At 56.4% G+C, this 20,699-nt stretch overlaps 8 protein-coding genes across 8 annotated transcripts; 4 read left to right on the top strand and 4 right to left on the bottom strand.

The window, feature by feature from the left end:
* Positions 1-169: 169 nt before the first annotated feature.
* Positions 170-1,333, top strand: ALT_0607 (Golgi reassembly-stacking family protein; the record flags this gene model as incomplete). The annotated part of the gene is made up of 3 exons (XM_033556061.1): positions 170-343; positions 396-479; positions 530-1,333. 3 exons carry the CDS (start codon positions 170-172, stop codon positions 1,331-1,333), a joined length of 1,062 nt encoding a protein of 353 aa, XP_033411952.1.
* Positions 1,334-1,519: 186 nt separating this feature from the next.
* On the bottom strand, positions 1,520-2,374 carry ALT_0606 (MICOS complex subunit MIC26/MIC27; the record flags this gene model as incomplete). The annotated part of the gene is made up of 3 exons (XM_033556060.1): positions 1,520-2,140; positions 2,206-2,298; positions 2,348-2,374. The coding sequence occupies 3 exons, from the start codon at positions 2,372-2,374 to the stop codon at positions 1,520-1,522; spliced, it is 741 nt and encodes a 246-aa protein (XP_033411951.1).
* Positions 2,375-2,657: 283 nt separating this feature from the next.
* On the top strand, positions 2,658-5,060 carry ALT_0605 (mitochondrial intermediate peptidase; the record flags this gene model as incomplete). Its single annotated transcript, XM_033556059.2, has 1 exon — positions 2,658-5,060. The coding sequence occupies one exon, from the start codon at positions 2,658-2,660 to the stop codon at positions 5,058-5,060; it is 2,403 nt and encodes an 800-aa protein (XP_033411950.1).
* A 723-nt stretch (positions 5,061-5,783) lies between these two features.
* ALT_0604 (uncharacterized protein) lies at positions 5,784-6,509 on the top strand (the record flags this gene model as incomplete). Its single annotated transcript, XM_033554844.2, has 1 exon — positions 5,784-6,509. The coding sequence occupies one exon, from the start codon at positions 5,784-5,786 to the stop codon at positions 6,507-6,509; it is 726 nt and encodes a 241-aa protein (XP_033410735.2).
* A 267-nt stretch (positions 6,510-6,776) lies between these two features.
* On the bottom strand, positions 6,777-10,561 carry ALT_0603 (M protein repeat protein; the record flags this gene model as incomplete). The annotated part of the gene is made up of 3 exons (XM_033554845.2): positions 6,777-6,900; positions 6,954-7,024; positions 7,109-10,561. 3 exons carry the CDS (start codon positions 10,559-10,561, stop codon positions 6,777-6,779), a joined length of 3,648 nt encoding a protein of 1,215 aa, XP_033410736.2.
* Positions 10,562-11,560: 999 nt separating this feature from the next.
* ALT_0602 (uncharacterized protein) lies at positions 11,561-13,845 on the bottom strand (the record flags this gene model as incomplete). The annotated part of the gene is made up of 2 exons (XM_033554846.2): positions 11,561-11,766; positions 11,841-13,845. 2 exons carry the CDS (start codon positions 13,843-13,845, stop codon positions 11,561-11,563), a joined length of 2,211 nt encoding a protein of 736 aa, XP_033410737.2.
* A 295-nt stretch (positions 13,846-14,140) lies between these two features.
* ALT_0601 (serine/threonine-protein phosphatase 2A activator) lies at positions 14,141-15,656 on the top strand (the record flags this gene model as incomplete). Its single annotated transcript, XM_033554847.2, has 3 exons — positions 14,141-14,769; positions 14,817-15,168; positions 15,216-15,656. 3 exons carry the CDS (start codon positions 14,141-14,143, stop codon positions 15,654-15,656), a joined length of 1,422 nt encoding a protein of 473 aa, XP_033410738.2.
* Positions 15,657-15,835: 179 nt separating this feature from the next.
* Positions 15,836-19,977, bottom strand: ALT_0600 (putative beta-glucosidase F; the record flags this gene model as incomplete). Its single annotated transcript, XM_033554849.2, has 5 exons — positions 15,836-16,829; positions 16,892-16,901; positions 17,320-18,844; positions 18,894-19,145; positions 19,201-19,977. 5 exons carry the CDS (start codon positions 19,975-19,977, stop codon positions 15,836-15,838), a joined length of 3,558 nt encoding a protein of 1,185 aa, XP_033410740.2.
* Positions 19,978-20,699: the final 722 nt, after the last annotated feature.

Here is a 20,699-nt window from a genome sequence, read left to right as displayed (position 1 = left end):
TTGTAGATCTATCGATAACCGATAAAGGCGTTCCTGATCGAACAGTGTTTGTTTTGTTTGCAGACGACCGGACAAGACAGCTCTCCACACCAGCATCATCTTGGGCAGCTGGTTATCAACTCTCAATCCTCCTCTTCCTCTGCAGACCAGCAAATACAGAAGTGGAGCCATGTTTGGAGCGCTGAACAGATTCATCGGACGACTGGACGCAGAGCCCGTCCAGCACCCGCGGACGGCCACTGGAGACAACGCATTTGGCTTCCAGGTCCTCCGCAACAAAGACCCCGAGCTACCTCTAGAGCCGTGGTTTGATTTCATTGTAGGGATTAATGGGCATCCTATCGTATGTACATTTACATTTGTCATTCGCGACTGAGCTAACCGAGCGGCTGCAGGAGGATCCCGACCCGAACCTGTTCGCAACCGAAGTGCGCAACTGCGCAGGGACAAGCGTCACATTCGAGATCTGGAGTGCAAAGGTTCGCATGGATTCGACTTCCTTTACAATGGACTGTACTAACTGACACAGGGCCAAAAAACACACACTGTCTCTATACCCGTACCCGCCTCGAATCCCACACTCGGTGTCGCCTTACAACTAGCCCCCCTTTCCTCGACACAACATATCTGGCATGTGCTGTCGATTCCGTCCCCGCTGAGCCCGGCCTACCGCGCGGGGCTCCTCCCGCACTCAGACTACATTATCGGGACGCCCAGTGGGACATTACGAGGCGATGCGGCTCTGGGAGAGTTGGTAGAAGACCATCTGAACCGGACCCTGGTGCTCTGGGTATACAACAGCGAATTCGATGTGGTAAGAGAGGTGGAGCTGGTCCCGACTCGGGGCTGGGGCGGCGAAGGCGCGCTCGGCGCAGAGCTAGGCTACGGGGCCCTGCATAGGTTACCTGTCGGGCTAGGCGAGGAGGTCGAGGGCCCCGGCGAGGTCGTCTTCGAGACGAGGGAGGACGGCACCTCTGCGCCGATGACGCATCCGACGGATGCGGGCCAGACAGCAGACGCCGGCGCGGGAAGCTTCCTGGTGCCGGCGAACATGGTCTCGCCTCCGCCGTTATCTGCTCCCAACAGGGCCCTGTCGTCGGCGTCGCCGTCGGATAACCGGTCCCCTGCAACGCGGCGAGGCGGCCGAACACGTCATATGGGCGTCTCGCCCAGCCTGGCGTTCGATGAGTACTTCGCCGAGGGGGAGCAGAAGAGCAAGGAGCAGGATTATATCCCGTCCCGAAAAGGGACTCCCTTGCCTCCGCCGCCGAAGGCCGGAGTCGCGTCGCCTCCAGTTGGTAGTCCGGCGCCGGCCGAGGATCAAGAGGGTTAGCGGTCAATTATACCACATTTAGAATAATCCAGTAATTTTTCATCCAGTAGTCAGGAAAAGAACCGCGAATCTTTCAGATCTAGAGACGGCTAAGAGTACAATGCAATGAGGGTCGTGAGCATCCTCAGCCCGTATACAGCACAGGCAAGCTGATCGTTGCCAAGGAGAAACAATAAAGTACAGAGGTTAATGGCCCTTGCTCACCAACTCCTCCAACTTCTTCCTCGTCTCTCCGATCTTCTCCTCCATCATCTGCCGGGCCATGCCGCTGTGCGCCACACCCGTGTACCACAGGTACTCCGCCCTCTCACGGAGAGCCAGATGCTGCTCCGCCACGACAGGCACCTTCTTCTCATACTCCCATACCAGATCGGAGACATTGCGCATCGTCACGGGCAACAGGGTCCAAGCAGCCACGGTACCAAAGGCCAACGGCGAGAGCGAGCGGAGGAAGATGCCGCGGTTCCGGGAGACGATGGAGCCAGCCATGGCAGCGACGACGACGTAGACGCCGCCGGGGAGGAGGCGCTCGCCGGATTCGGGCGAGGGGGCCAGCGAGGCGACGGTGTTGGTGAAGGCGTTCTCGATGTGCAGGGCGCGGGAGAGGAAGTCGTTGAAGCTGTTCTCGGCGGCGAGGGAGTGGTTGTAGAGGAAGAGACGGGCCTGGCGGACTTGGGCCGTCAGAATGTCGGTCGGAGTAGGCGAGGAGGAGGAAGGGGGAGTTTGTCTGCGGGTAGGAGGGAGCTCGATGGGGGCCCTGGTGGGCTCGGGGATGTCGGCTGGGAAGTCATCATAGATGGGTTTTTTCTGTAGACGTTAGTCATGTCGAAGATCCGGAAGCGTCTCGGGGATCGGAATGGCCAGGAACATACGTTGTCCAGAGGCTCTTCGGCGTATGCGGTCCGCCTGGGATACAGGGCTACGCCTCCAGCCAGAAGGGTGGCTGCGATTGGAGCAACAGCTCGCTGGACCAGTTAGCAGGTAGCAAGAAAGAAACGGGAAAAGAAAGCTCACCTGCTGAAACATTGGCCGGAATGACATCCTGACGGAAAGAGGTCAATCAATGCCAATGGTGGGGGGGAGTACAAGGAGAGAAAGAGAGTGGTGGTGATGGTGCAGATGAAGTATCGAGGTTGACGTTGGAGCTGCCAAGCCTTTTTCTTTTCGCGGCTGTTCGGCTGGCCCGATCCTCTCCGTCATCGTCCGCTGCTTGTCCGCTTCTTTTCTCCTCAGTTATGTCTATTTGACAGGTTTCTCCTCTGTGAATAATTTGATAATCGTCTATCGATGATAATCTACAGGTTTTCTGCCTGGTCTACTCGCCATGAAAGACCAACTACTGGTGCCTCTACGGCGTAGGCCATGGACATGCCGAAAGTGCCTACAACGCACTCAGCTACTCCAGCACCAGACTCGTCGCTCCTTTGAGACGGCAGCGTCGCCGTTCCCTCGACAGCTAGATTCTCTTCCGGCCGATCACTCACGGACAAAAACTGTCGACGATGATACGCTTCGCCGATCGTTCGACTCCCAGCAGTTCTGGCGCGAGTTCTCGCAGCAGCGGTCGGCCCAGCCCAAACCGACGGGATTAGTCCAGAACCAATATCTGACGAGTCCGGATGGCTTCCGGACGTTCGCCAACGTATCGCTGCAGAAATGCCAGGCGATCGTGTCCAAGGTGCTGGCGGCCTCGACCCTCGAAGAATACCGGACGATGGCGCGGGATCTGGACCGGCTGAGCGACCTGCTGTGTCGCGTGATCGATCTATCTGATTTCATCCGGGTGATCCATCCCGACCCACAGGTGCAGGAGGCGGCGACGCAAGCGTACGCGCTCATGTTCGAGTACATGAATGTGCTCAACACGACGACGGGGCTCAACGACCAGCTGAAAAAGGCGGCGGCGAACCCGGAGGTGACATCGCAGTGGTCAGATGAGGAGAAGATCGTGGCGCAGATTCTGATCAAGGATTTCTCCAATTCGGCGATCCATATGCCGCCGCATGAACGACAGCGGTTTGTGAACCTGTCCAACGATATCAGCCAGCTGGGCTCGAGTTTCGTCAATGGGGCCGAGCCGGCCAAGTCGCACGTCAGTGTTGCTACCAACAATCTGCGGGGATTAGATCCGATCCTGGTGCAGCAGATCAAGCGATGGAATCGGACAGCCGCGGTCCCGACTACGGGGATGATCCCGCGGCTGGCGCTGCGGTCGGTGCATGACGAGAACGTGCGTAGGGAGGTTTATCTAGCCAGCCGAACGTCGAGCAAGCGACAGCTCCATCGACTGGAGGAGTTGCTTCTCAAACGAGCGGAGCTGGCGAAGCTGTCAGGCTATGAGAGTTTCGCGCACATGACGCTCAGCGACAAGATGGCCAAGAGTCCGGAGGCGGTCTCGAATTTTCTGACAGCCCTGGTGGATAGCAATCGGAAGCTGGTCCGGGAGGAACTGTCGCAGCTACAGGCCATGAAGGGTGCTCCGCTGCAGCCCTGGGATCACGCGTATTACGTTCACCAACGAGTGATGCAATATTCGCAGGCGCGGCGGTCCCGCGAGTTGAGTGCGGTTCCCGAGTTTTTCTCGCTTGGAACCGTCATGCAGGGTCTGTCGCGACTGTTTGACCGGCTGTACGGCGTGCGGCTGGTGCCCCAGGAGCCCGCTCCTGGGGAGACGTGGAACCCGGACGTACGACGGCTGGATGTGGTGGACGAGGCGGGCCGACACATTGCGGTCATCTACTGCGATCTGTTCTCACGACCCAACAAGCATCCGAACCCAGCTCACTTTACGTTACGCTGCTCGCGCGAGATCTCGGCGGAGGAAGTAGCCGAATGCGCCTCGCTGGACCAGTCGTCGCACCCGAACGACGGGATGGCGACGGCGGTGGATCCGACCACCAAGACGCTGCGGCAGCTGCCGACGATCGCGCTGGTGTGCGATTTCCCGGAGCCCGGGACGAACGGCGGGGGCCGTCCCTCGCTGCTGAGCGAGCACAGCGTGCGCACGCTGTTCCACGAGATGGGCCACGCGGTGCACTCGATCCTGGGCCAGACGCGGCTGCAATCGATCTCAGGGACGCGGTGCGCCACCGACTTCGCGGAACTGCCGTCAGTGCTGATGGAGCACTTCGCGACGGCGCCGTCGGTGCTGGCGCTGTACGCACGGCACTGGCGGACGGACGAGCCGCTGTCGGAGGGGATGATTCGGAGCATGGAGCGCGACCGGACGGCGCACGGGTCGATCTACGGAGCGGTCGAGAACGAGGCGCAGATCCTGATGGCGCTGGTCGACCAGGCGTACCACTCGCGGCCTGCGGACGGCGGCCGCATCGACAGCACCGCCCTCTACCAACAAGTCTCGCAGCAGCACTCGAGCCTGCCGGAGCCGGCGGATGTGACGCCGCCGACCTCCTGGCAAGGATTCTTCGGACATCTCTACGGCTACGGAGCCACGTACTACAGCTACATCTTCGACCGCGCGATCGCCAACAAACTCTGGGTTGATGTGTTCGGGGCGGGCCGGCACGCGGTCGACCGAACGGCGGGCGAGCGGTACAAGAACGAGGTGCTGCGGTGGGGAGGCGGACGCAGCGGATGGGAATGCGTCGCAGGAGCGCTTGGCAGTGGGAATGAGTCGAATGCAGATGGACGGCTGGTCGAGGGAGGAGATGAGGCGATGCGGGAGGTGGGTAGATGGGGATTGGGAAGAGACGGTGTATCTGGATAGACCTAGTCTACTACGTACATACCTGTACAAATACATATACACTACATACGCATAGGTATACACTGTTAGAATGATAATGACAAAATCACTCAAGTAATACAAAGCAAGGAAGCAGCTGCAGTGTAACCGTGATCCGCAAAGAAGTGACCACCGGTCCTGTGACCCAAATAGCGAGACAGTGAGTGTAGCGATAGATTAATCCTCAACAGCGACTGGACAGGTTTTATCACTCCGTCTCCGGTCTCACACGACAGGGTCCACCATCTTCCTGGATAGGATCCCACTAGCTGCTTTGCCCAGAAACTATTTTCAACGGTCCGTGGTTCATTCCTCCTAAGGCGCTACACAAGCCACTGGCCTCACTCTGCTGTAGGTTGACGGTTAGGAGTTCATGCAGCTATATCTGTACCCTGTACCACTACTATATAGATGGCATGTGCCAGTCCATCCCATCCCATTCATATCCTCCTCGGTTCACTTCAAATTAATATATTATATTATATTATATTATATTATACTATCTCACTCTATCAATACCTTAGACATGGACTGAGAATAATACCAGCATACATTCCTATTGTTGACCTGACTCACCTTTGACTCTCTCATCTCATCTCATTCGTCTCCTACAGTCCTACTAGGCAACTATATACAAATATATAGATGCCTACACTATACCACCACCACACCCCATAACCCAGATCAAAAGAGAGATACAAAAAAATGCCTGAAATCCTCCTCCCAGACACCTCGTCCATCACCTCCTCAACCGCCTCCTCTCTCCTCCTCTACAACACCGACCACCAGCACCAAACCACCCTCAGCAGACGCAAATCCGTCCCTCTCCGCCGCTTATCAGTCTGGCTCTCTCGCCGTATCTCCAAGCAGGGATTAAACGCCACTCACGCTCTGACTCCAGATGAAAACTACACCGACTATGACGCCCAAAAAATCGTGTCCAACCTTAACCTCAGCCGTGAACATGACCGCAGCCGCAACCGCAACCGCAAAATCAAAGAATACGAGGCCGAGCGCGATCTAAACGAGTCCTATGCGGCGTATTGTCGCGCTTTCACGTCCGCGGGCGAGCACCTCTACCACCAGAAACGCAGGACGTGGATGATGGACGGCGAGGCGGATCTGACTATGATTTCCGAGCGTTCTGTCCATGGACATGGACACGGACATCCCGAGGATGAGGGAGGTGCGCTTGACGAGAAACGGGGGGCACTGGCACTACCCGCCGAACCCGAACCATCACCGGGAGCTATACCCTCAGCCGACACCGAACTAGAACTAGAGCTATCGCCGCCGCCTCACATCCTCACACCGTCGCTGTACGCTGAGATGCGCCACGCGGCCAGCGACAAGAAACGAGCCAGGAAGCAGCTGCGAGAACGCCGGTTGTGGTCGTGGTTCACTTGCATTCGTCAGCGCGAGTCTCACTGACGCATCCTTTAACTTTGGTGGTGGTGGCTTTGACTCTGGACATTGGCTTACATTGGCTTATCATGATACCCAATCCGTCGAATCATCTTGCGCATGCGAATCATAACAGTAATAATAATAATGATAAATTTTAGACACTAGACTCTTCTTCATCGGCTCGCATCAAGTATGAACAGGGTATCCTGAGCATCGTATTACATACATACAACCAATCAATACAAAAGAAATAGTCCTTCCGAAATCACACTCCACGTCCTCTCGCCGCACTCAGGACAATCGCTCCCCACTGCGGCTCTCAAAGCTGCTCAGTCGTTCCAGCTGAGGCGTCGACGCCTGGCTCCGACGGTCCGGCGTTGTGCGTCGCGATAGCTGAGTGAGCTCGCCAATGAGTCTAGACAACATTAGATCAATGTCTTCCTAGCTAAAGTGAGAGGGAGTGCATACCTGCGGTGTTCGTCGTACCAGTCATCGTTGGCCGTCCGGATATGTTTAAGCTGTTCCTGAATGCTTGCCATCTAGGTCCACCGCATTAGTATCACGTCAAACACTGGGAACGGACACCCCGGGTGGATGCCCCGAGTAAACAACGGGTCTCCCACCGTTCCCTCTATGGATGATCCAAGGTCCTCACCTTCCGCAGCGGCTGTCGGACCACTCTCTTCACTCTTGTTCGTGTTCGCCCCATCCTCCGCCGCCGCCCATCGGCTTCCCTCCAGCCCCACGTTGCCCTTGCCGCTGTCCTTGTCCGCCTTGAGCGCCGCCAGTTCGGCCTCCAGTTCACGCACGCGCTTGCGGTTGGCCGAAATGGCCGAGTCCACCTCGCCCAGTTGTTCCAGCAGCGACATGTTGCGCTCGATCTGGTCATTCAGGTCCTTCTCGCCCTGCGACAGCTTTTCCTCCATCGTCCGCGTCTGCGATTTGAACTGCTCCAGCTCCCCGCTGACCGCTTCGTGACTGGTCTTCAGCTGCGACAGTTCCTCCTGCGACGCAGACAGCTGGTTCAGGACCCGCTCCAGCTCCGTCTTGATGCTCTCCGACGCGGCAGCCGACTTGGTCAACTCGTCCACTTGGCTGGTCACCGCCACATAGCGGGCCTCCAACTCCTTCTTCTCCGCCTCCAGCTGGGTCAGCGCGGTGCTGTGCTGGTTTGCCAGCTCTTCCTTGGCAGCCACGGCCTTGTCCGCGTCCATCAGCTTCTGCTCGAGATCGGCCACTGTCGCCCTCAGCCCATCAATCAGAGAGGTGTCTTGCATCGCAGCACGGGCTTGCGCAAGCTGCTCCTGGACCTCCGCGAGGGCGGTGTCATGTAACTTCTGCAGCTCGTCCAGCTTGGCCTTGTGGGAGGATTCGAGTTCGGACCGGAGGCTGGACAGCTTCTCCTCCTGGAGAGTGAGGAGCTGTTCGATTGCCTTGCTGTGCTCGGCATCAGCTTCGGCAGCCTTGGATGCCTGCGATGCCTCAAGTTCCGCAAGGAGCTTGGACTTGGTCTCTTCAAAGTCCTTTCGGAGATCCGCGATTTCCTTCTCGCGCAGCTCCGTCTGCGAGCTGATCTCGCCCGCATGGCGTTCCAACGTGGTTTTCAGGTCCGCCTCTAGATTTGCGACCTTCTCAGCGTGAGACGTTTCCAGATCCCGGTTCGCCGCGAGCAGCTCGTCATGCTTGGCCTGGAGCGCGCTCAGCGCACTCTCATGGGACCCAGCCGCCTCGCTCTTGGCCTTTTCGAGCGCCGCAGCGTGCTCCGCCTTCAACGCCTCCAAGGCTTGTGCGTGTCTCTCGGCAACGGCAACCGCCTCCTTGAGTTGCTCCTCAAGAGCCTTCTCCGAGGCAGCCGCCTTCTCTTTCAGATCCCTCAGCTGCTCATCCTTCTCGGCGTCCTTGGCCCTGAGCTTGGTTTCAAAATCAGTGAGGTTCTGGTGCAAGGCTTCGGCTTCTGCCTGTTTGCTCTGGACCTCTTCCACCAGAGACTGGATCTCGCCCTGGCCGGTGGATAGCTGCGACTCCAACGCGCCGACCTTCTCCTTGAGCGACTCGATCTCTTGGACGGCGACGGCCTGGGCCGAGCTGACGCTACCCTCCAGCGCTTGCCGGGCTTCACCCAGCGCCTGCTCCGATGCGCTCAGCTTGTCCTGAAGGGCTTTCAACTCGGCTTGATGTGCCGCGTTGAGCTCACCAATGGCTTCTTCCCTGCCTTTTTGCGCTGCGGCTTCGGCAGCATCCAATTCATCGCGCAGCTTTTGAAGCTCCTCAGAGTGCAAGGAACCGGCAGATTCAGCCACCTGCTTCGCCACAGTCAACTCCTGGGCATGGGCAGCGGCGGCCGAGGCCAGAGCCTCCTCGTATTCAGCCTTGAGCTTGGCGACTGAGGCCTCGTGAGCGGTCTCTAATTCAGCAATCTTCTCCTTCAATACCTTGGCAGCAGCCTCGCGAGCCTCCTGAAGCTCTTCCTGCAACTTGGCAACGGCTTGCTTGAGCTCAGTAACCTCCTTGTCCTTCTCGGCAAGCCGAAGAGTAGTCTCTTCACTGCTTTGGCTCGTGGCAGATTCAGCTTGGGCAAGTTTGGCCTCTAGATCGGCGACCTTCTCCTCCAGCGCGGAGACAGATTGCTTGGCCGATTCTTCAGCCGCACGAACCTCCTGTTCTTTGGCGCTGTTCAATTTCTCCATCTCCATGTTGAGGTTCTCAATCACCTGGTCACGCCCCTTGAGCTCCCGGTCCAAGCTGTCGAGGGCCAATGCCTTCTCCTCCTGTAACTTCTGCGTGGCTTCCTCAAGTCCATTCTTTTGCGACTCGAGTTGGGCCTGGAGAGCGGCAATCTGGTCAGCGTAACCGGCCGCAATGGCTTTTTGTTCAGCGAGTTCCTTCTCCAGCGCCTCAAGCTGTGACTGGTGGGACTGCTTCAACTCCTCAAGAGCGGCAGTAGTCTTGCCATCCCCTTCCTGAGCGGCTGCTTTAGCGGCATTGTCCAGGTCCTGCAGGGACTTTTCTTCCAGCTCCTTGCGCTTGGTCTCTGCCTCATCCAATTGAGCCTGCAGAGCATGGAGCTGCTCGGCATGTTCAGCGGCCAGCTTTGCCGTCTCGGCAGCGTGTTCCTCCCGCAGGGCGCTGGCGACTGCATCGTCGTTTTCTTTGGATGCCCCCTCCTGAGATACGGACAGCTGAGAAAGCTTCTCATTCACAGTCTCTAGCTCTGCCTTGAGACTGGCGACAGTAGCCTCACTCTCGGACAGCTTGTTCTGCAGCGACTGCAGCTTCTCCGCCTCATCATCGGAAACCTTGATGGCGGTGCTCAGTCGTTTCGAGGCCGTCGTAGTAGGGCGTGTAGTCGTGGCCGTGGGTCGAGTTGCCGGTCGGGCCGCGGTCGTACTCGTGCTGTTGGATGTACGGGAAGTGCTGGACACGCCAGTTGGTTTCGTGGCAGGTTTAGTCGATGAAGCGGTACCAGGACGCGTAGCCGTGCTCCTTGATGCGGTGGTGCCGGCAATGCTCGAGCGACGGTCCAAAGTGGACGTAGTAGTCTTCGGTGGGGCCCTGGAGGAAGTAGTGCTGACCAAGGACATGCGCTTAGCTGAGCCCGAGATTCCTCTCCTTTCGTCGCCAGAGCTCGCGACCGACCTCGTCTTCTCATCCGCGGAGCTGCTCACCGAGGGGCGAGACCGGTGGGAGGCGGTTGTCGAAGTGCTCAGCGGTTTACGGACAGTACCGGAAGTGGTAGGACGAGTGGGGGGCTTGCTGAGCGTACTGCCGTTGGCCGCAGCTCGCGCGGTGGACGCTGCGGTCTTGGTAGCGCCGGAAACAGTGCTCGGACGTTTGGCAGCTGCCGTTCCAGACAACGGACGCTTTGTGGTAGTAGTGGTCTTTTCGGGCGAAGACTTGATATTCTCCTTGTCTCTGATAGAAGCATCGGGGCTTGTAACGGGTCCCTCGCTGCCGGACAGGATGGTAGAGTCGACGGGAGTAGCAGGGGGTGCCATTTCAGCGTCAACTTCGGCCGAAGCGGGCGCATCAGCGGGCGCAGGGGCAGGAGCAGGGACAGGTTCTTCCGTGGAAGCCATTATGGATGCTGGTAGGCCTGTGACCGCACCTAGAGTGAAGCCTGTTAGCTCTGAGAGATACTAGAGTAGCAACCGATTTATGGGAATCCATGCAAGATCATCAGTGCAGAAGGGATTGATGCTTTGCAGACAGACAACGCAGCAATCAGCTAATGACACCTCACCACGGCTAGCGAATTGCTTCCCGAAGAGATCTGCAGGTAGAGGCAGCTGCGATGTGAGGTGGACGTGTGGCCCCCTATCCGGGCGGAGGTCCTATAGGGCAGCCATAAAGGAAAGGAGATGACAACTCACTGATTGACGATTCTCCGGACCAATGCGGGATGGAAACGGGATCAAGTGCCCAACTGGAGGGATGAAGCCGTTTAGGTACCTTAGCTTCTACTTAGTAGATAGAGAATTGGAGGTGAACGGTGTCGGCAGTAGGGGGTATGATTGGCCAACAGAACCCGACCAAAACAAAGAAACAGACAGCCAGAGAAGAATCAATGAAGAAGAATTGCAAGATTAAAGAGGATATAAAGAATTTTATGACAGGAAAGGAGAAGCAGACAAGTGAGACATGCGACAATTAATGGATGAGAGAGAGAGCCAGACGACAGATGTAGGAGAGAGTAGAGTCAAAAGTTCCCTTCCTTTTGCCGACTATTTGATTTTAGCAGGAGGAGTGGGGGAAAAAGGCGGAGACTCACGAACGGTGATCAGCAGATGGACCTTTGTCTATCTAGATACAGTAAATGATGATGAGATGATTGCTTTCAGCTGATGAATTATATCATTAGTAGTATTTGTTCCTGTATGATTGTCTTCTGTAGAGCATCATGGTCGTGTCGAAACGTCTTCCCTCTGTTGCTACGCGCCCGACCGCATCAAAACAAAACAAATAATCTGTGGATCGGTCGACTGGATTGATCCATGGGTCCGAGAGAGTTGAAACTATATCTACATAACAAAAAGGGGTATCGAAAGCCAAAAAGACAAGACAAGAGAACAATCATATCAATCCACAGACATCGGACGCTGACCGTCGTTCACACTCAATAACCATTGCCACTGTCGACGCCCTCCTACTGTCCTGAGCTCCTCCTGAATTCGAGGGACAAACCGGTCATGAATCTCTCGAGCTTTGGTCTGAAGCTCCTGTAGACTCCGGTGCCGCAGTCTCTGTCCAAAATGGCAGACCATGCGAATGTAGCGGTCCTGGCCTAAGACACCACCACAGCTTGAATCAGCATTGACGATGATACTGGTGATGAAAATAACAGAAACCGCAACTCACCCAGAAACAGCTTCAATCCATCGAGCAGAGCAATCTTCTCATCCTCAGTCCACTCCCTCTTCTTCTCGCCTCTGGAGGCCCCGTCGGTCTCATTCATGCGTCGTTGTAGCAAGTTGCCTTCCAAGGCCTTGATCAACTCTTGAAGCGGCTTGCGCATGGTTCGACTGTGTATCTTGCACCGTATATATCGCTCGGTGCGCAGACTGGCAATCCGGTCGCAGAATCGTAGAAGGAGCTTCATCGCCCCGGCAAGATGTCTATAAGCCGACGGAAAGAGTTTCCGGCAGGTGTAGTATCCTTCAAAGCAAAGAAGGATCACTTTGATTATGATGGGAAAGACCCGGGCTTCAAACTGCTTAACTAGCCGATGCGCCTGTTTTAGCAGCTCATGCGACTCTGCCTGCCTGAGAGAGAGATAGTAGACCCCGTCAAGGATCCTGGTCCCTTCTTCCAAGATGGCCTCGCGAAGGTCTTCGCACTCTCGCAGATTCTCTCGGAGAGGCCCCTGCTGAGATTTGAGGTTCGTGTTGATCTTTGTATATCGTGTACGTAGCTTAGATAATTGTTTGTCAATTGTCCCGAAGGGCTCGGCTCGAGAGGGGTCTATATTTTCTCTCAACTCCGATGCTGCCGTCACTATAAGATCCCAGTTTTCTTTTTGTTGTCCAAGGTTGGAAGCCTCCGCAAACCACGCTTTATCCCCCGCATTGTCTCTGACACTTCTCACCAGAGCTTCGTTTTGTGCATCATCTGAGATTGCATTAATGGGCCTTACGGCAACAGCGGGACTTTGCGAAGGATGACGCGAGCTCCTGCGACACTCATGGTCATCAGGAGTCGATGGATTTGAATGCACGGGCGACGGCGTTGGTTGTGTGCGTAAGACCTCGACTTGGGGGTTGCGCTGATACTCATCAGTCCGTCGTCTCTTGCTTGGCCGCGCGGTGATAGACGGTTCCTCCCGCTGCGTGTCGGGTACATGTCGAATCGCCCCTGCTTCATCCTCTTCCTCTTCCTCCTCCTCCGGTTCATATGAGCTTTCTGGATCAGACTCCTCTTGCACAGATTCAGATACCTCTGTTAGCTCTGCCGTTCTATCCCCTTGCTCGTCTCGAGTAGTCTTTCCCGTTCTTAATCCATTCTGCCCCGGCAGCGACCTTCTGTTCAGCCTTCTTGAGGATTCGGCAACCTCTTTCTCAGCTACTGGAGCCGCAAGGGTATGTCTCCGTGTCTTTCGCGGCGAGGCCAGCTGCTGAGTCAATCTCCGAGTCTGGATGATATGTGTAGGCTCTGGCGGCCTGTTAGTGGCGGATCCTCTCTCGTCGTCTTCTTCTCCCAACTCTTCACTTGCTGCTGTATCGGGCGCCCATTTCTGGTCGTCGTCTTGGGCTTCCTGTGCGTCCGTCGTTTTAGATTTCTGAATTCCGAGCTTTTTCGAAGGTGAGGTCGACTCCACAGGTTCCTCAGAAGCCCGGTCGCTTTCACCTTCTTGTGCCCCCTTTTCCTCACTGATAGATCCATGGTTCACGTCTGCGCTTCTGTTCTCGTTCACTGACTGGATGAGCCTCGCGCCACCTAACTGCTTATCAATGATTTTATCCAATTCCTCCATTTCAGAATCATCCTCCTCGCTACTTTGCTCATGCCTATCCTCAATGACACGCGCCAATCTCCGCGATGTCCGGGTCGGGGTATCCTCCACTTGAACCGACTTCCGAGCTCGTTGGGATCGTCTCAGAGAACGGGCCTCGGTCTGTGCATTGCGTCTTGGTCGTGTCTCCTCCTCCGAAAAGTCAGAGGGAATATCCCAAATAGTATCGCCCTGCGGGACTTGCGGCGTCCTGCTACCAAATCGGTTGATAGGCTGCGATCGTAAGCGCCGAACGCGTGGTTTGCTTCTGGACTGGGGGTCCGCGCTGGTGTGGTCGTTGACGCTGTTGACGCGGTTGAGGAAATCCACGGTCCGCGAGGTCAAATCGCGTTTGCTTTTTCGCGAGGAACTCATAAGGGACGGCCATTAACTAATTGCACAGGGAGGATAATTGTATTACAAAGGTACTTCCGGTAGTCAGCGTAGAGATGCTTGTTAGTGGTGGATGTCATCGGTGTTGACAGTTGATCGGTCTGTTTTTGCGGAGGTGTAGTGTTGTCCGGCGGATCAGCGTCATCGCCATATGATCGACCTACATACAGTCCTCCCCCAACACCACCTTCAACCATCCATCAAACTCCCTTTTTCATCCATATTTATTACCGGCCTCCAGAATTACTCTTGATATAATTTTATAACTAAAATAATCATGGCAAACAGTTTCCCCCTCCGGGTTCTACCAACCATCGACCCCTCTGCGGGGCACACCTTCATCACCCCCAGCAAGAGAATCCACGAATCTCAAGATGTATCAGAGTTCCTCGTCTCCAAAGCCTACGTCGATATCATGACCTTCCTCCTGCAGCTCAACCGGGCCATGCTCCCCGTCAAACTTGCGGACGGCACTGTACAATCCTGGCCGATCAACACAGACGCCGTCGAGTTCTCCGCGCCTGTACGGCAGCTCCAGCAGCTCCTAACAAAACTGGAGGAACTTCTCGAAGAGGCGCCGCCTGATACTGGCCCGCGGAGGTTTGGGAATATCAGTTTCCGCAGGTGGTACGAGCTCGTGGAGAGCCGAGCCTCGGAGCTACTGGGGGAGTGTTTGTCATCCGAGCTGCTGCAGGCCAGATCGTCGAATCCTGACGGTGTGACGGCGGAGGTGGAGCTCAAAGCGTACTTTTTAGGCAGCTGGGGGAGCCCACAGAGGCTGGACTATGGGACTGGACATGAGCTGAGCTTTCTGGCTTTCTTGGCTGGGATATGGAAGCTGAATGGGTTTCCGAAGACAACTCCGGGGGTGGAGGAGAGAGCTATCGTCTTGGGGGTTATACAGCCGTAGGTACGGCCCAAGGGTGGCGACTGCAATTACTAACTTCTCGCAGATATCTAGAGCTGGTGCGAACCATTATCAAGCGGTACACGCTCGAACCGGCAGGGTCTCACGGCGTCTGGGGATTGGACGACCATTCCTTCATTCCGTACATTCTGGGATCCGCACAACTGGCGCCTGCCATTTCAGAAACAGATCCAACTCCTGAAGAAGGCTCGCTTCCAGGTGCTCCATCGCCCAATGGCGTCACCAAAGCACATATTGTCGAACGAGAAAGGTTGACGAATATGTATTTCTCCGCGATTGGCTTCATTTACGACGTCAAGAAAGGGCCATTCTGGGAACACAGCCCTATGCTCTACGACATTTCCGGCATTCAGGCTGGTTGGGGGAAAATCAACAAAGTGAGTCTCCTGGGTTTGCTCGAACTGACCGAGTGCTTACTATCCAGGGTATGATCAAAATGTACAACGCGGAAGTCCTATCCAAGTTCCCCGTAGTGCAGCACTTCCCCTTTGGCTCCCTGTTCAGCTGGGATCGGGATCCCAATGCCGTCCCGCCCCCGGCGTCCGCTCATACATCTACCGCCCAGACTCAGTCTAGGGGGCCGGTAGTCCCATCTGCAGGACAGATGCCGCCGTCCGGGACCAAGGCACCCTGGGCAACTGGTACTCAGGCAGCCCCGCCGGTTGGAGCAGGGACCGCCGCGCCATGGGCAGCAAGGAGAGACGGATGTCCGCCCGGAGAACCACCTACTACCCTTCCTGATACGTCACGACTACCTCCTGGGCCTATGGCCCCAACCAGAGCTCCGTGGGCGGCATCGTCAGCCGGGCAGGCACCTGGCGGTGATCCAAGTCAAGCTCCCACCAAAGCTCCCTGGGCGAAGTAACTAACCGCAAATCAAAATACGTAATCTTCATCTCTTGTTCTATACCCTTTTACGTTTATCAGAAATGAAATCCGTCAATTCTGAAGCAAGTCCAAACCATGTATCTGAGGCGAACTCCGCCGGGTATCATGCAAGCAAACGCCGTAGAAATACAGAAAGAATCATCATCCAGTCGTCACTTAGTCACTGTCAGACGCATAGTTGACCAACGCAGGCGGTGCAACTGATCTCTCAGGCTCGATAGGGGCTTTGACAGCGACTGGTCCATCATTAGCGATATCCACGCCTTTCGTCGATGCCGTCTTTCTCCTCTTGACCTCCGGCCGCCATGCACTCCCATCCTGGTTGAGAAACGGATCGACTGCTGCCCGGGTATTCCCCGTCAACTCACTGCGAAGCAGCGCCTTGCGATCAGCCAGCGTATTTGCGACCTCTCGTTTCCCATTCCGCGAGTCGAACAACGGCCGCCGACGCATGATTTGGGTTGTATCATCCCCTCGCCCGAAATCCACCATGCCCGCCCGCAGGCTATCCTCCTCCGTCTCCTCCACAAGCTCGATTCCCAAGCTCATCTTATCCCTCAGCGCCTCGGCCTTCGCTTCCACCCCCTCGCGCGCCTTCCGTTCCACCCGGAACGTCCTCCGCAATCGTCTCGACCTCTCATACGGATCCTCCCAGTCTTTATTCTGTCGCCTCTGCAAATCCTCAATCCGCGACCTCTCCGTCTCCGCCCGCCGCTTATCCTCCACCTTCCCCTCCAGCCTCGCAAACGCATCCTCCTTCACCTTCCTATCCTCCCCCACCGCGATCTCTCCTATCCCGCCTGCATCCCCGGTATCCCGCTTCCTCCCACCCTCAACAACAACATACGCCGTATTCGCCGGATCCGTCCGAATCTCAATCCAACCCCCGCACGCCCCATGCTTCATCCGAAAACTATACACCGGCGTCGAGTAGTAGTTCCCGACCTTCTTTTTCTCGGCGTTGAACCGCACCCCTTGCCCGATGAGCGTCTCGTGCGGCTTGCATGTTGTGCACCATACCGCGAAGGGCATCTCGAAGCGCACGATCAAAGCGCCGCTTGTGCGGAGATGGCGTGCGCGTGCGCCTAGTGGGTGCTTGCCGGCTAGTTTGTTGCCGGTTGTGAGGCCCTCTTGGTCCGGGGGGACGTAGCTGTTGTCAGTAGTTAGTTACAATTTCGGTGGGAAGTTAGGTAGCTAGGGGAGGCGACGGACCGTCCCATGTCTATACATAATTGTCAGTTATACCACGCGTGATAACGGTGGGTGTAGAGGGGGGGAGTACTCACTGAAGCCCTGCATTTTGGGTAGTATCCGTTAGGACGAGGGCGTATATCACATTTCAGAATAGGTCGCCGGCCAGGACAGACTCGGTCGAGGGACTGATCGATCGACCGGTGGTTGTCCTTGATGGATAATACCGCAGTGGGGAGAAAGTGAACCAGAATGGAGATGGAGAAGCGGCGAGGCAAAGTATAGTTGTACATTAGTCAGCAATTACATAACAAATCGCCTTGTGCAAATTATGCAGCACATACTATAAAAAACAGAACGTGCAGGATTCAAGGTATATAGACCAAACTAAGATTATATAACCCTGCAAGCACCTCCAATTTCACACACAGCCCGCATATCCAACACACTCTCCCCAAGCCAGATCTTCACCCCCTCGCCGTGAACAGGCGCCTTCCAGTCCTGCACCACCACATCCCAAACACTGATATCCTTGCGGGTGATCTCCATGGTCAAGGTCTCGCTGGCCCCGGGGGCTAGCGTCTTCGTCTTCGCGAACTGCCGCAGCTGGCGGGAGGGCGTCTCGCCCAGACTATCGGGTAGTTCGACGTAGAGTTGCGCGACCGCGCGGCCGGGCCGGTTGCCCGTGTTTGTGACCGTGATGCTGACGGCGAAGGCCACGTCGAAGAGGGCTGGGTTGCCTCCTTCTGCGCCGCCGGCGCGCGGGGCCGGCTTGGGGTCGGTCGTGTACCCTGTCGGGTAGGGGTATGTCTTGCTGGAGTTCTTTGCGGCGCCGGAGGGGTCGTCGAGGTATGGGTAGAGATAGCGCCAGATGCGGTCGAAGTTCTTGGGCCAGGCGACTTCAGAGAGGTTGGGGATGGTGGTGGGGTAGGTTGGGGTTGGGCCTTTAGGGGCGCGAGTGGGCGGGTAGGCGCTGTCGAGTGCGGTGCGTGTGGTCACTGTAGGCTGCGAGAAGCTGAACGTAGTGTAGGACAGCCCGTGGCCGAAGGGATAGCGCGGGGTGATGTTGGCTTTGAGGAAGTGGCGGTAGTCGATGTACAGGCCCTCGGTGAAGGTGTCCTGGATCTGGACGATGGGCTGCGAGAGGAGACTCACGCTGGAGGGGTAGTCGGATTCGGCGCGTGGGATGGTGTACGGGAGATGGCCGCTGGGGCTGTAGTCGCCAAAGAGGATGTCCGTGAGGGACCAGCCGGCCTCCTGGCCGGGGAGGTGCGCGACAAGAACGGCCTTCACAGAAGGCAGGTCGATCCATTCCTCCATGAGGATAGGCCCCACGGTGTGGATGACCACGACGACTTTGGAGAACTTTGCAGCTGCATCCTTGACGAGCCTGTCGCCGTTGTGCCATGCGTTCAGCCCCGCCGAGGTCCGGTCCCCTGGGTTGTCTTCGACGGTGATATAGTTCTCTCCGGAGTCGGCACTGATGAATACCACGGCGATATCACCTGAGCTTACCGCCACGTTAGAGGGAAAATTATCGGTGATATAGAAGGCAGCGTTGGACGAGATGTTGGCGATGGCTTGTTGTGGAGTGACCAAGTACGGAAGCCTGGACGTGCCACTGCCCCAGCCCATGGTCAACACCCCTTTGTTGCATCCCATATCAGCGCAGGAGTTGAGACCGCCGGAGTTAGGGCCGGCATCTGTCCCAAACACCTTTAGAGAGTCGTTCTTCTTCAATGGGAGAATATTGTCATCATTCTTTAGCAAAGTAATGGCATCTCTGGCAATTGCTCTCGCAGTGATGTTGTGATCGGCCTGCACGTTGACATACTGGTTGACAACGCCAGATGGCGAGAAAAGAGCGCCTGGGTACAAAGGCCCCGTCGCATCTTGAGTGTTGGTCGAGAAGTTGGGCAGCGGATAGTCTCCATCCTGGCCCATCTTGTACCATGTTGCCACGATCCTAGTGACCTGATGATGATCAGCATCTGAACCGAACAGACACGACATGAAAACTTACCATATCGTTCAGACGCGAAACCGGGACAGAGCCATTCAGAATAGAGCGCGAGAGCTCTGAGCCCCAATAAGCATTGCCTAAAAGCGGTATAGCACCGTCGCCGGGCATGGCCATATCCAGACCGGCCAGGGCCGATGAGACTCCGCCATACTGCCCAAGCCAGTCGGTCATGACGAAACCCTGGAACCCTAGCTCATCCTTCAGAATTTCATTGAGCAGCTTGCTGTTCTGACTGCACGCCGAACTGTTCACCTGTCGTCCAACTCATCAGCTGGCTTGACGCTAGAACACGCGTGGAGACACTCACCTCATTGTACGCAGTCATGACGGCGCCAACCCCGGCTCTCACCCCCTCTGCAAATGGCCAAAGGTAGAGTTCGTGGAGCGTCCGATCGTCGATATTGGACGAGTATGCCCTTTGGCCTATGTTACTCATCCGGTACATCTCTTGCTCGTTGCCGATATAGTGCTTGATCGTAGCGATAACACCCCGGCTCTGGATTCCCTTGATCGTCTGCGCACCGCCAATCGCCTGCAGACTGGGATCCGCGCCGAAGCCTTCCCAGTTGCGGCCTCCTCTCGGCTTGCGCCCTATTGGGCCGACTGACGGGCCCAGAAGCACGTTGATTCCCTTTCCGCGGAACTCCTCTCCCAGTTCCACACCGCGATCGTACATGAGGTCCTTGTCAAAGGTCGCGCCGACAGTGATGCCGGCCGGAAATGCGGTGTTGTGGTCGGAGTTACGCACCCCTAAAGGAGAATCTTGAAGACAGAGGTTAGGGATCCCGAATCGCAGCGCACTCCCCGTCTGGCCAACACAAGGGCCCATGAAGATGCCCGTCCCGGTGGTCAGATTCACCTTTTCGGCCAAGGTCATGTTTCTCACGACCCTCTGGGCCTTTTCGTAAGCCTCTGCCCAGCTGGATAGCCATCCTCCATTAGGGGCAGGGTAGTACGGCGGCGAGGAGTATCCAGCAGCGTCTCGTGATTCCAGCTGAGCGGAAACCCGAGACTCAGAGGTAGGAGCCGAAAGTGCCAATGGCACCAGTGAAGCCACAAAGGCCAGATCTGAAAGCACGCGCATGGCTGTGCAGGCGAGAAATCTCCCGGACTCAGCGGTATATGCTTCGGCAACTGCTCAAGGTCAATCCCAGTTGCTAACCACACACATAGCCGTAGTCGAGCTGTCGTATCAAACCCCGCTTGCAGACTGCGATCGGAACCAGAGGCAGATATCGGGCCACACGGCGCAATCGAGCAGCAGGTCCTAGATATATCACACCATCCAGTCCGTCCATATCAAAGCGGGGAAGGAATATGCAGGCAGCAGAGCAAGCCAGCTCGCCAAGGGCCTCTCACCCATCAAGTCATGTCATCGTGCATAGAATCAGATCAACGGGAGTACCGGGCCAAGCCCTCGATTCGGAGCGTTTGCCTAATTCTGACTCTTCAACCCTTGAAGAATGTGGCATGTGCCCTCTCGCATGGGGATCCGGATAAAAAGCATGGTGGTATTGCAATCTGCCGCATCTCACTGGACGACTGCGCAAGCTGGCGTCAGTAGCCAAGACGGCGCGGTTCGTCCGTTTCCAAACGAGGCCGGTTATAGTCTAGTGGTTGACGATCTTGCACTGCAAGAGCAAGGCTGACTCGCGGCCATGATTCATCATGAGACCCATTCGTCCTGCATTCCTGTTCTGCAGTAGTGGATGGGGCTGCAGGAAATTCAGTCCAGTGCCGTCGGCTTACCCCACATGCCAGACTCGATCCTCGGCAATGTGTTCCATTGTCCCATCTCTTCTCCAA

This window comes from Aspergillus lentulus (assembly GCF_001445615.1).
Source record: "Aspergillus lentulus DNA, contig: Alt01, strain: IFM 54703, whole genome shotgun sequence".
In the NCBI taxonomy this organism is placed as follows: Eukaryota; Fungi; Ascomycota; class Eurotiomycetes; order Eurotiales; family Aspergillaceae; genus Aspergillus; species Aspergillus lentulus.
This window is presented reverse-complemented; position numbering and strand designations above follow the sequence as displayed.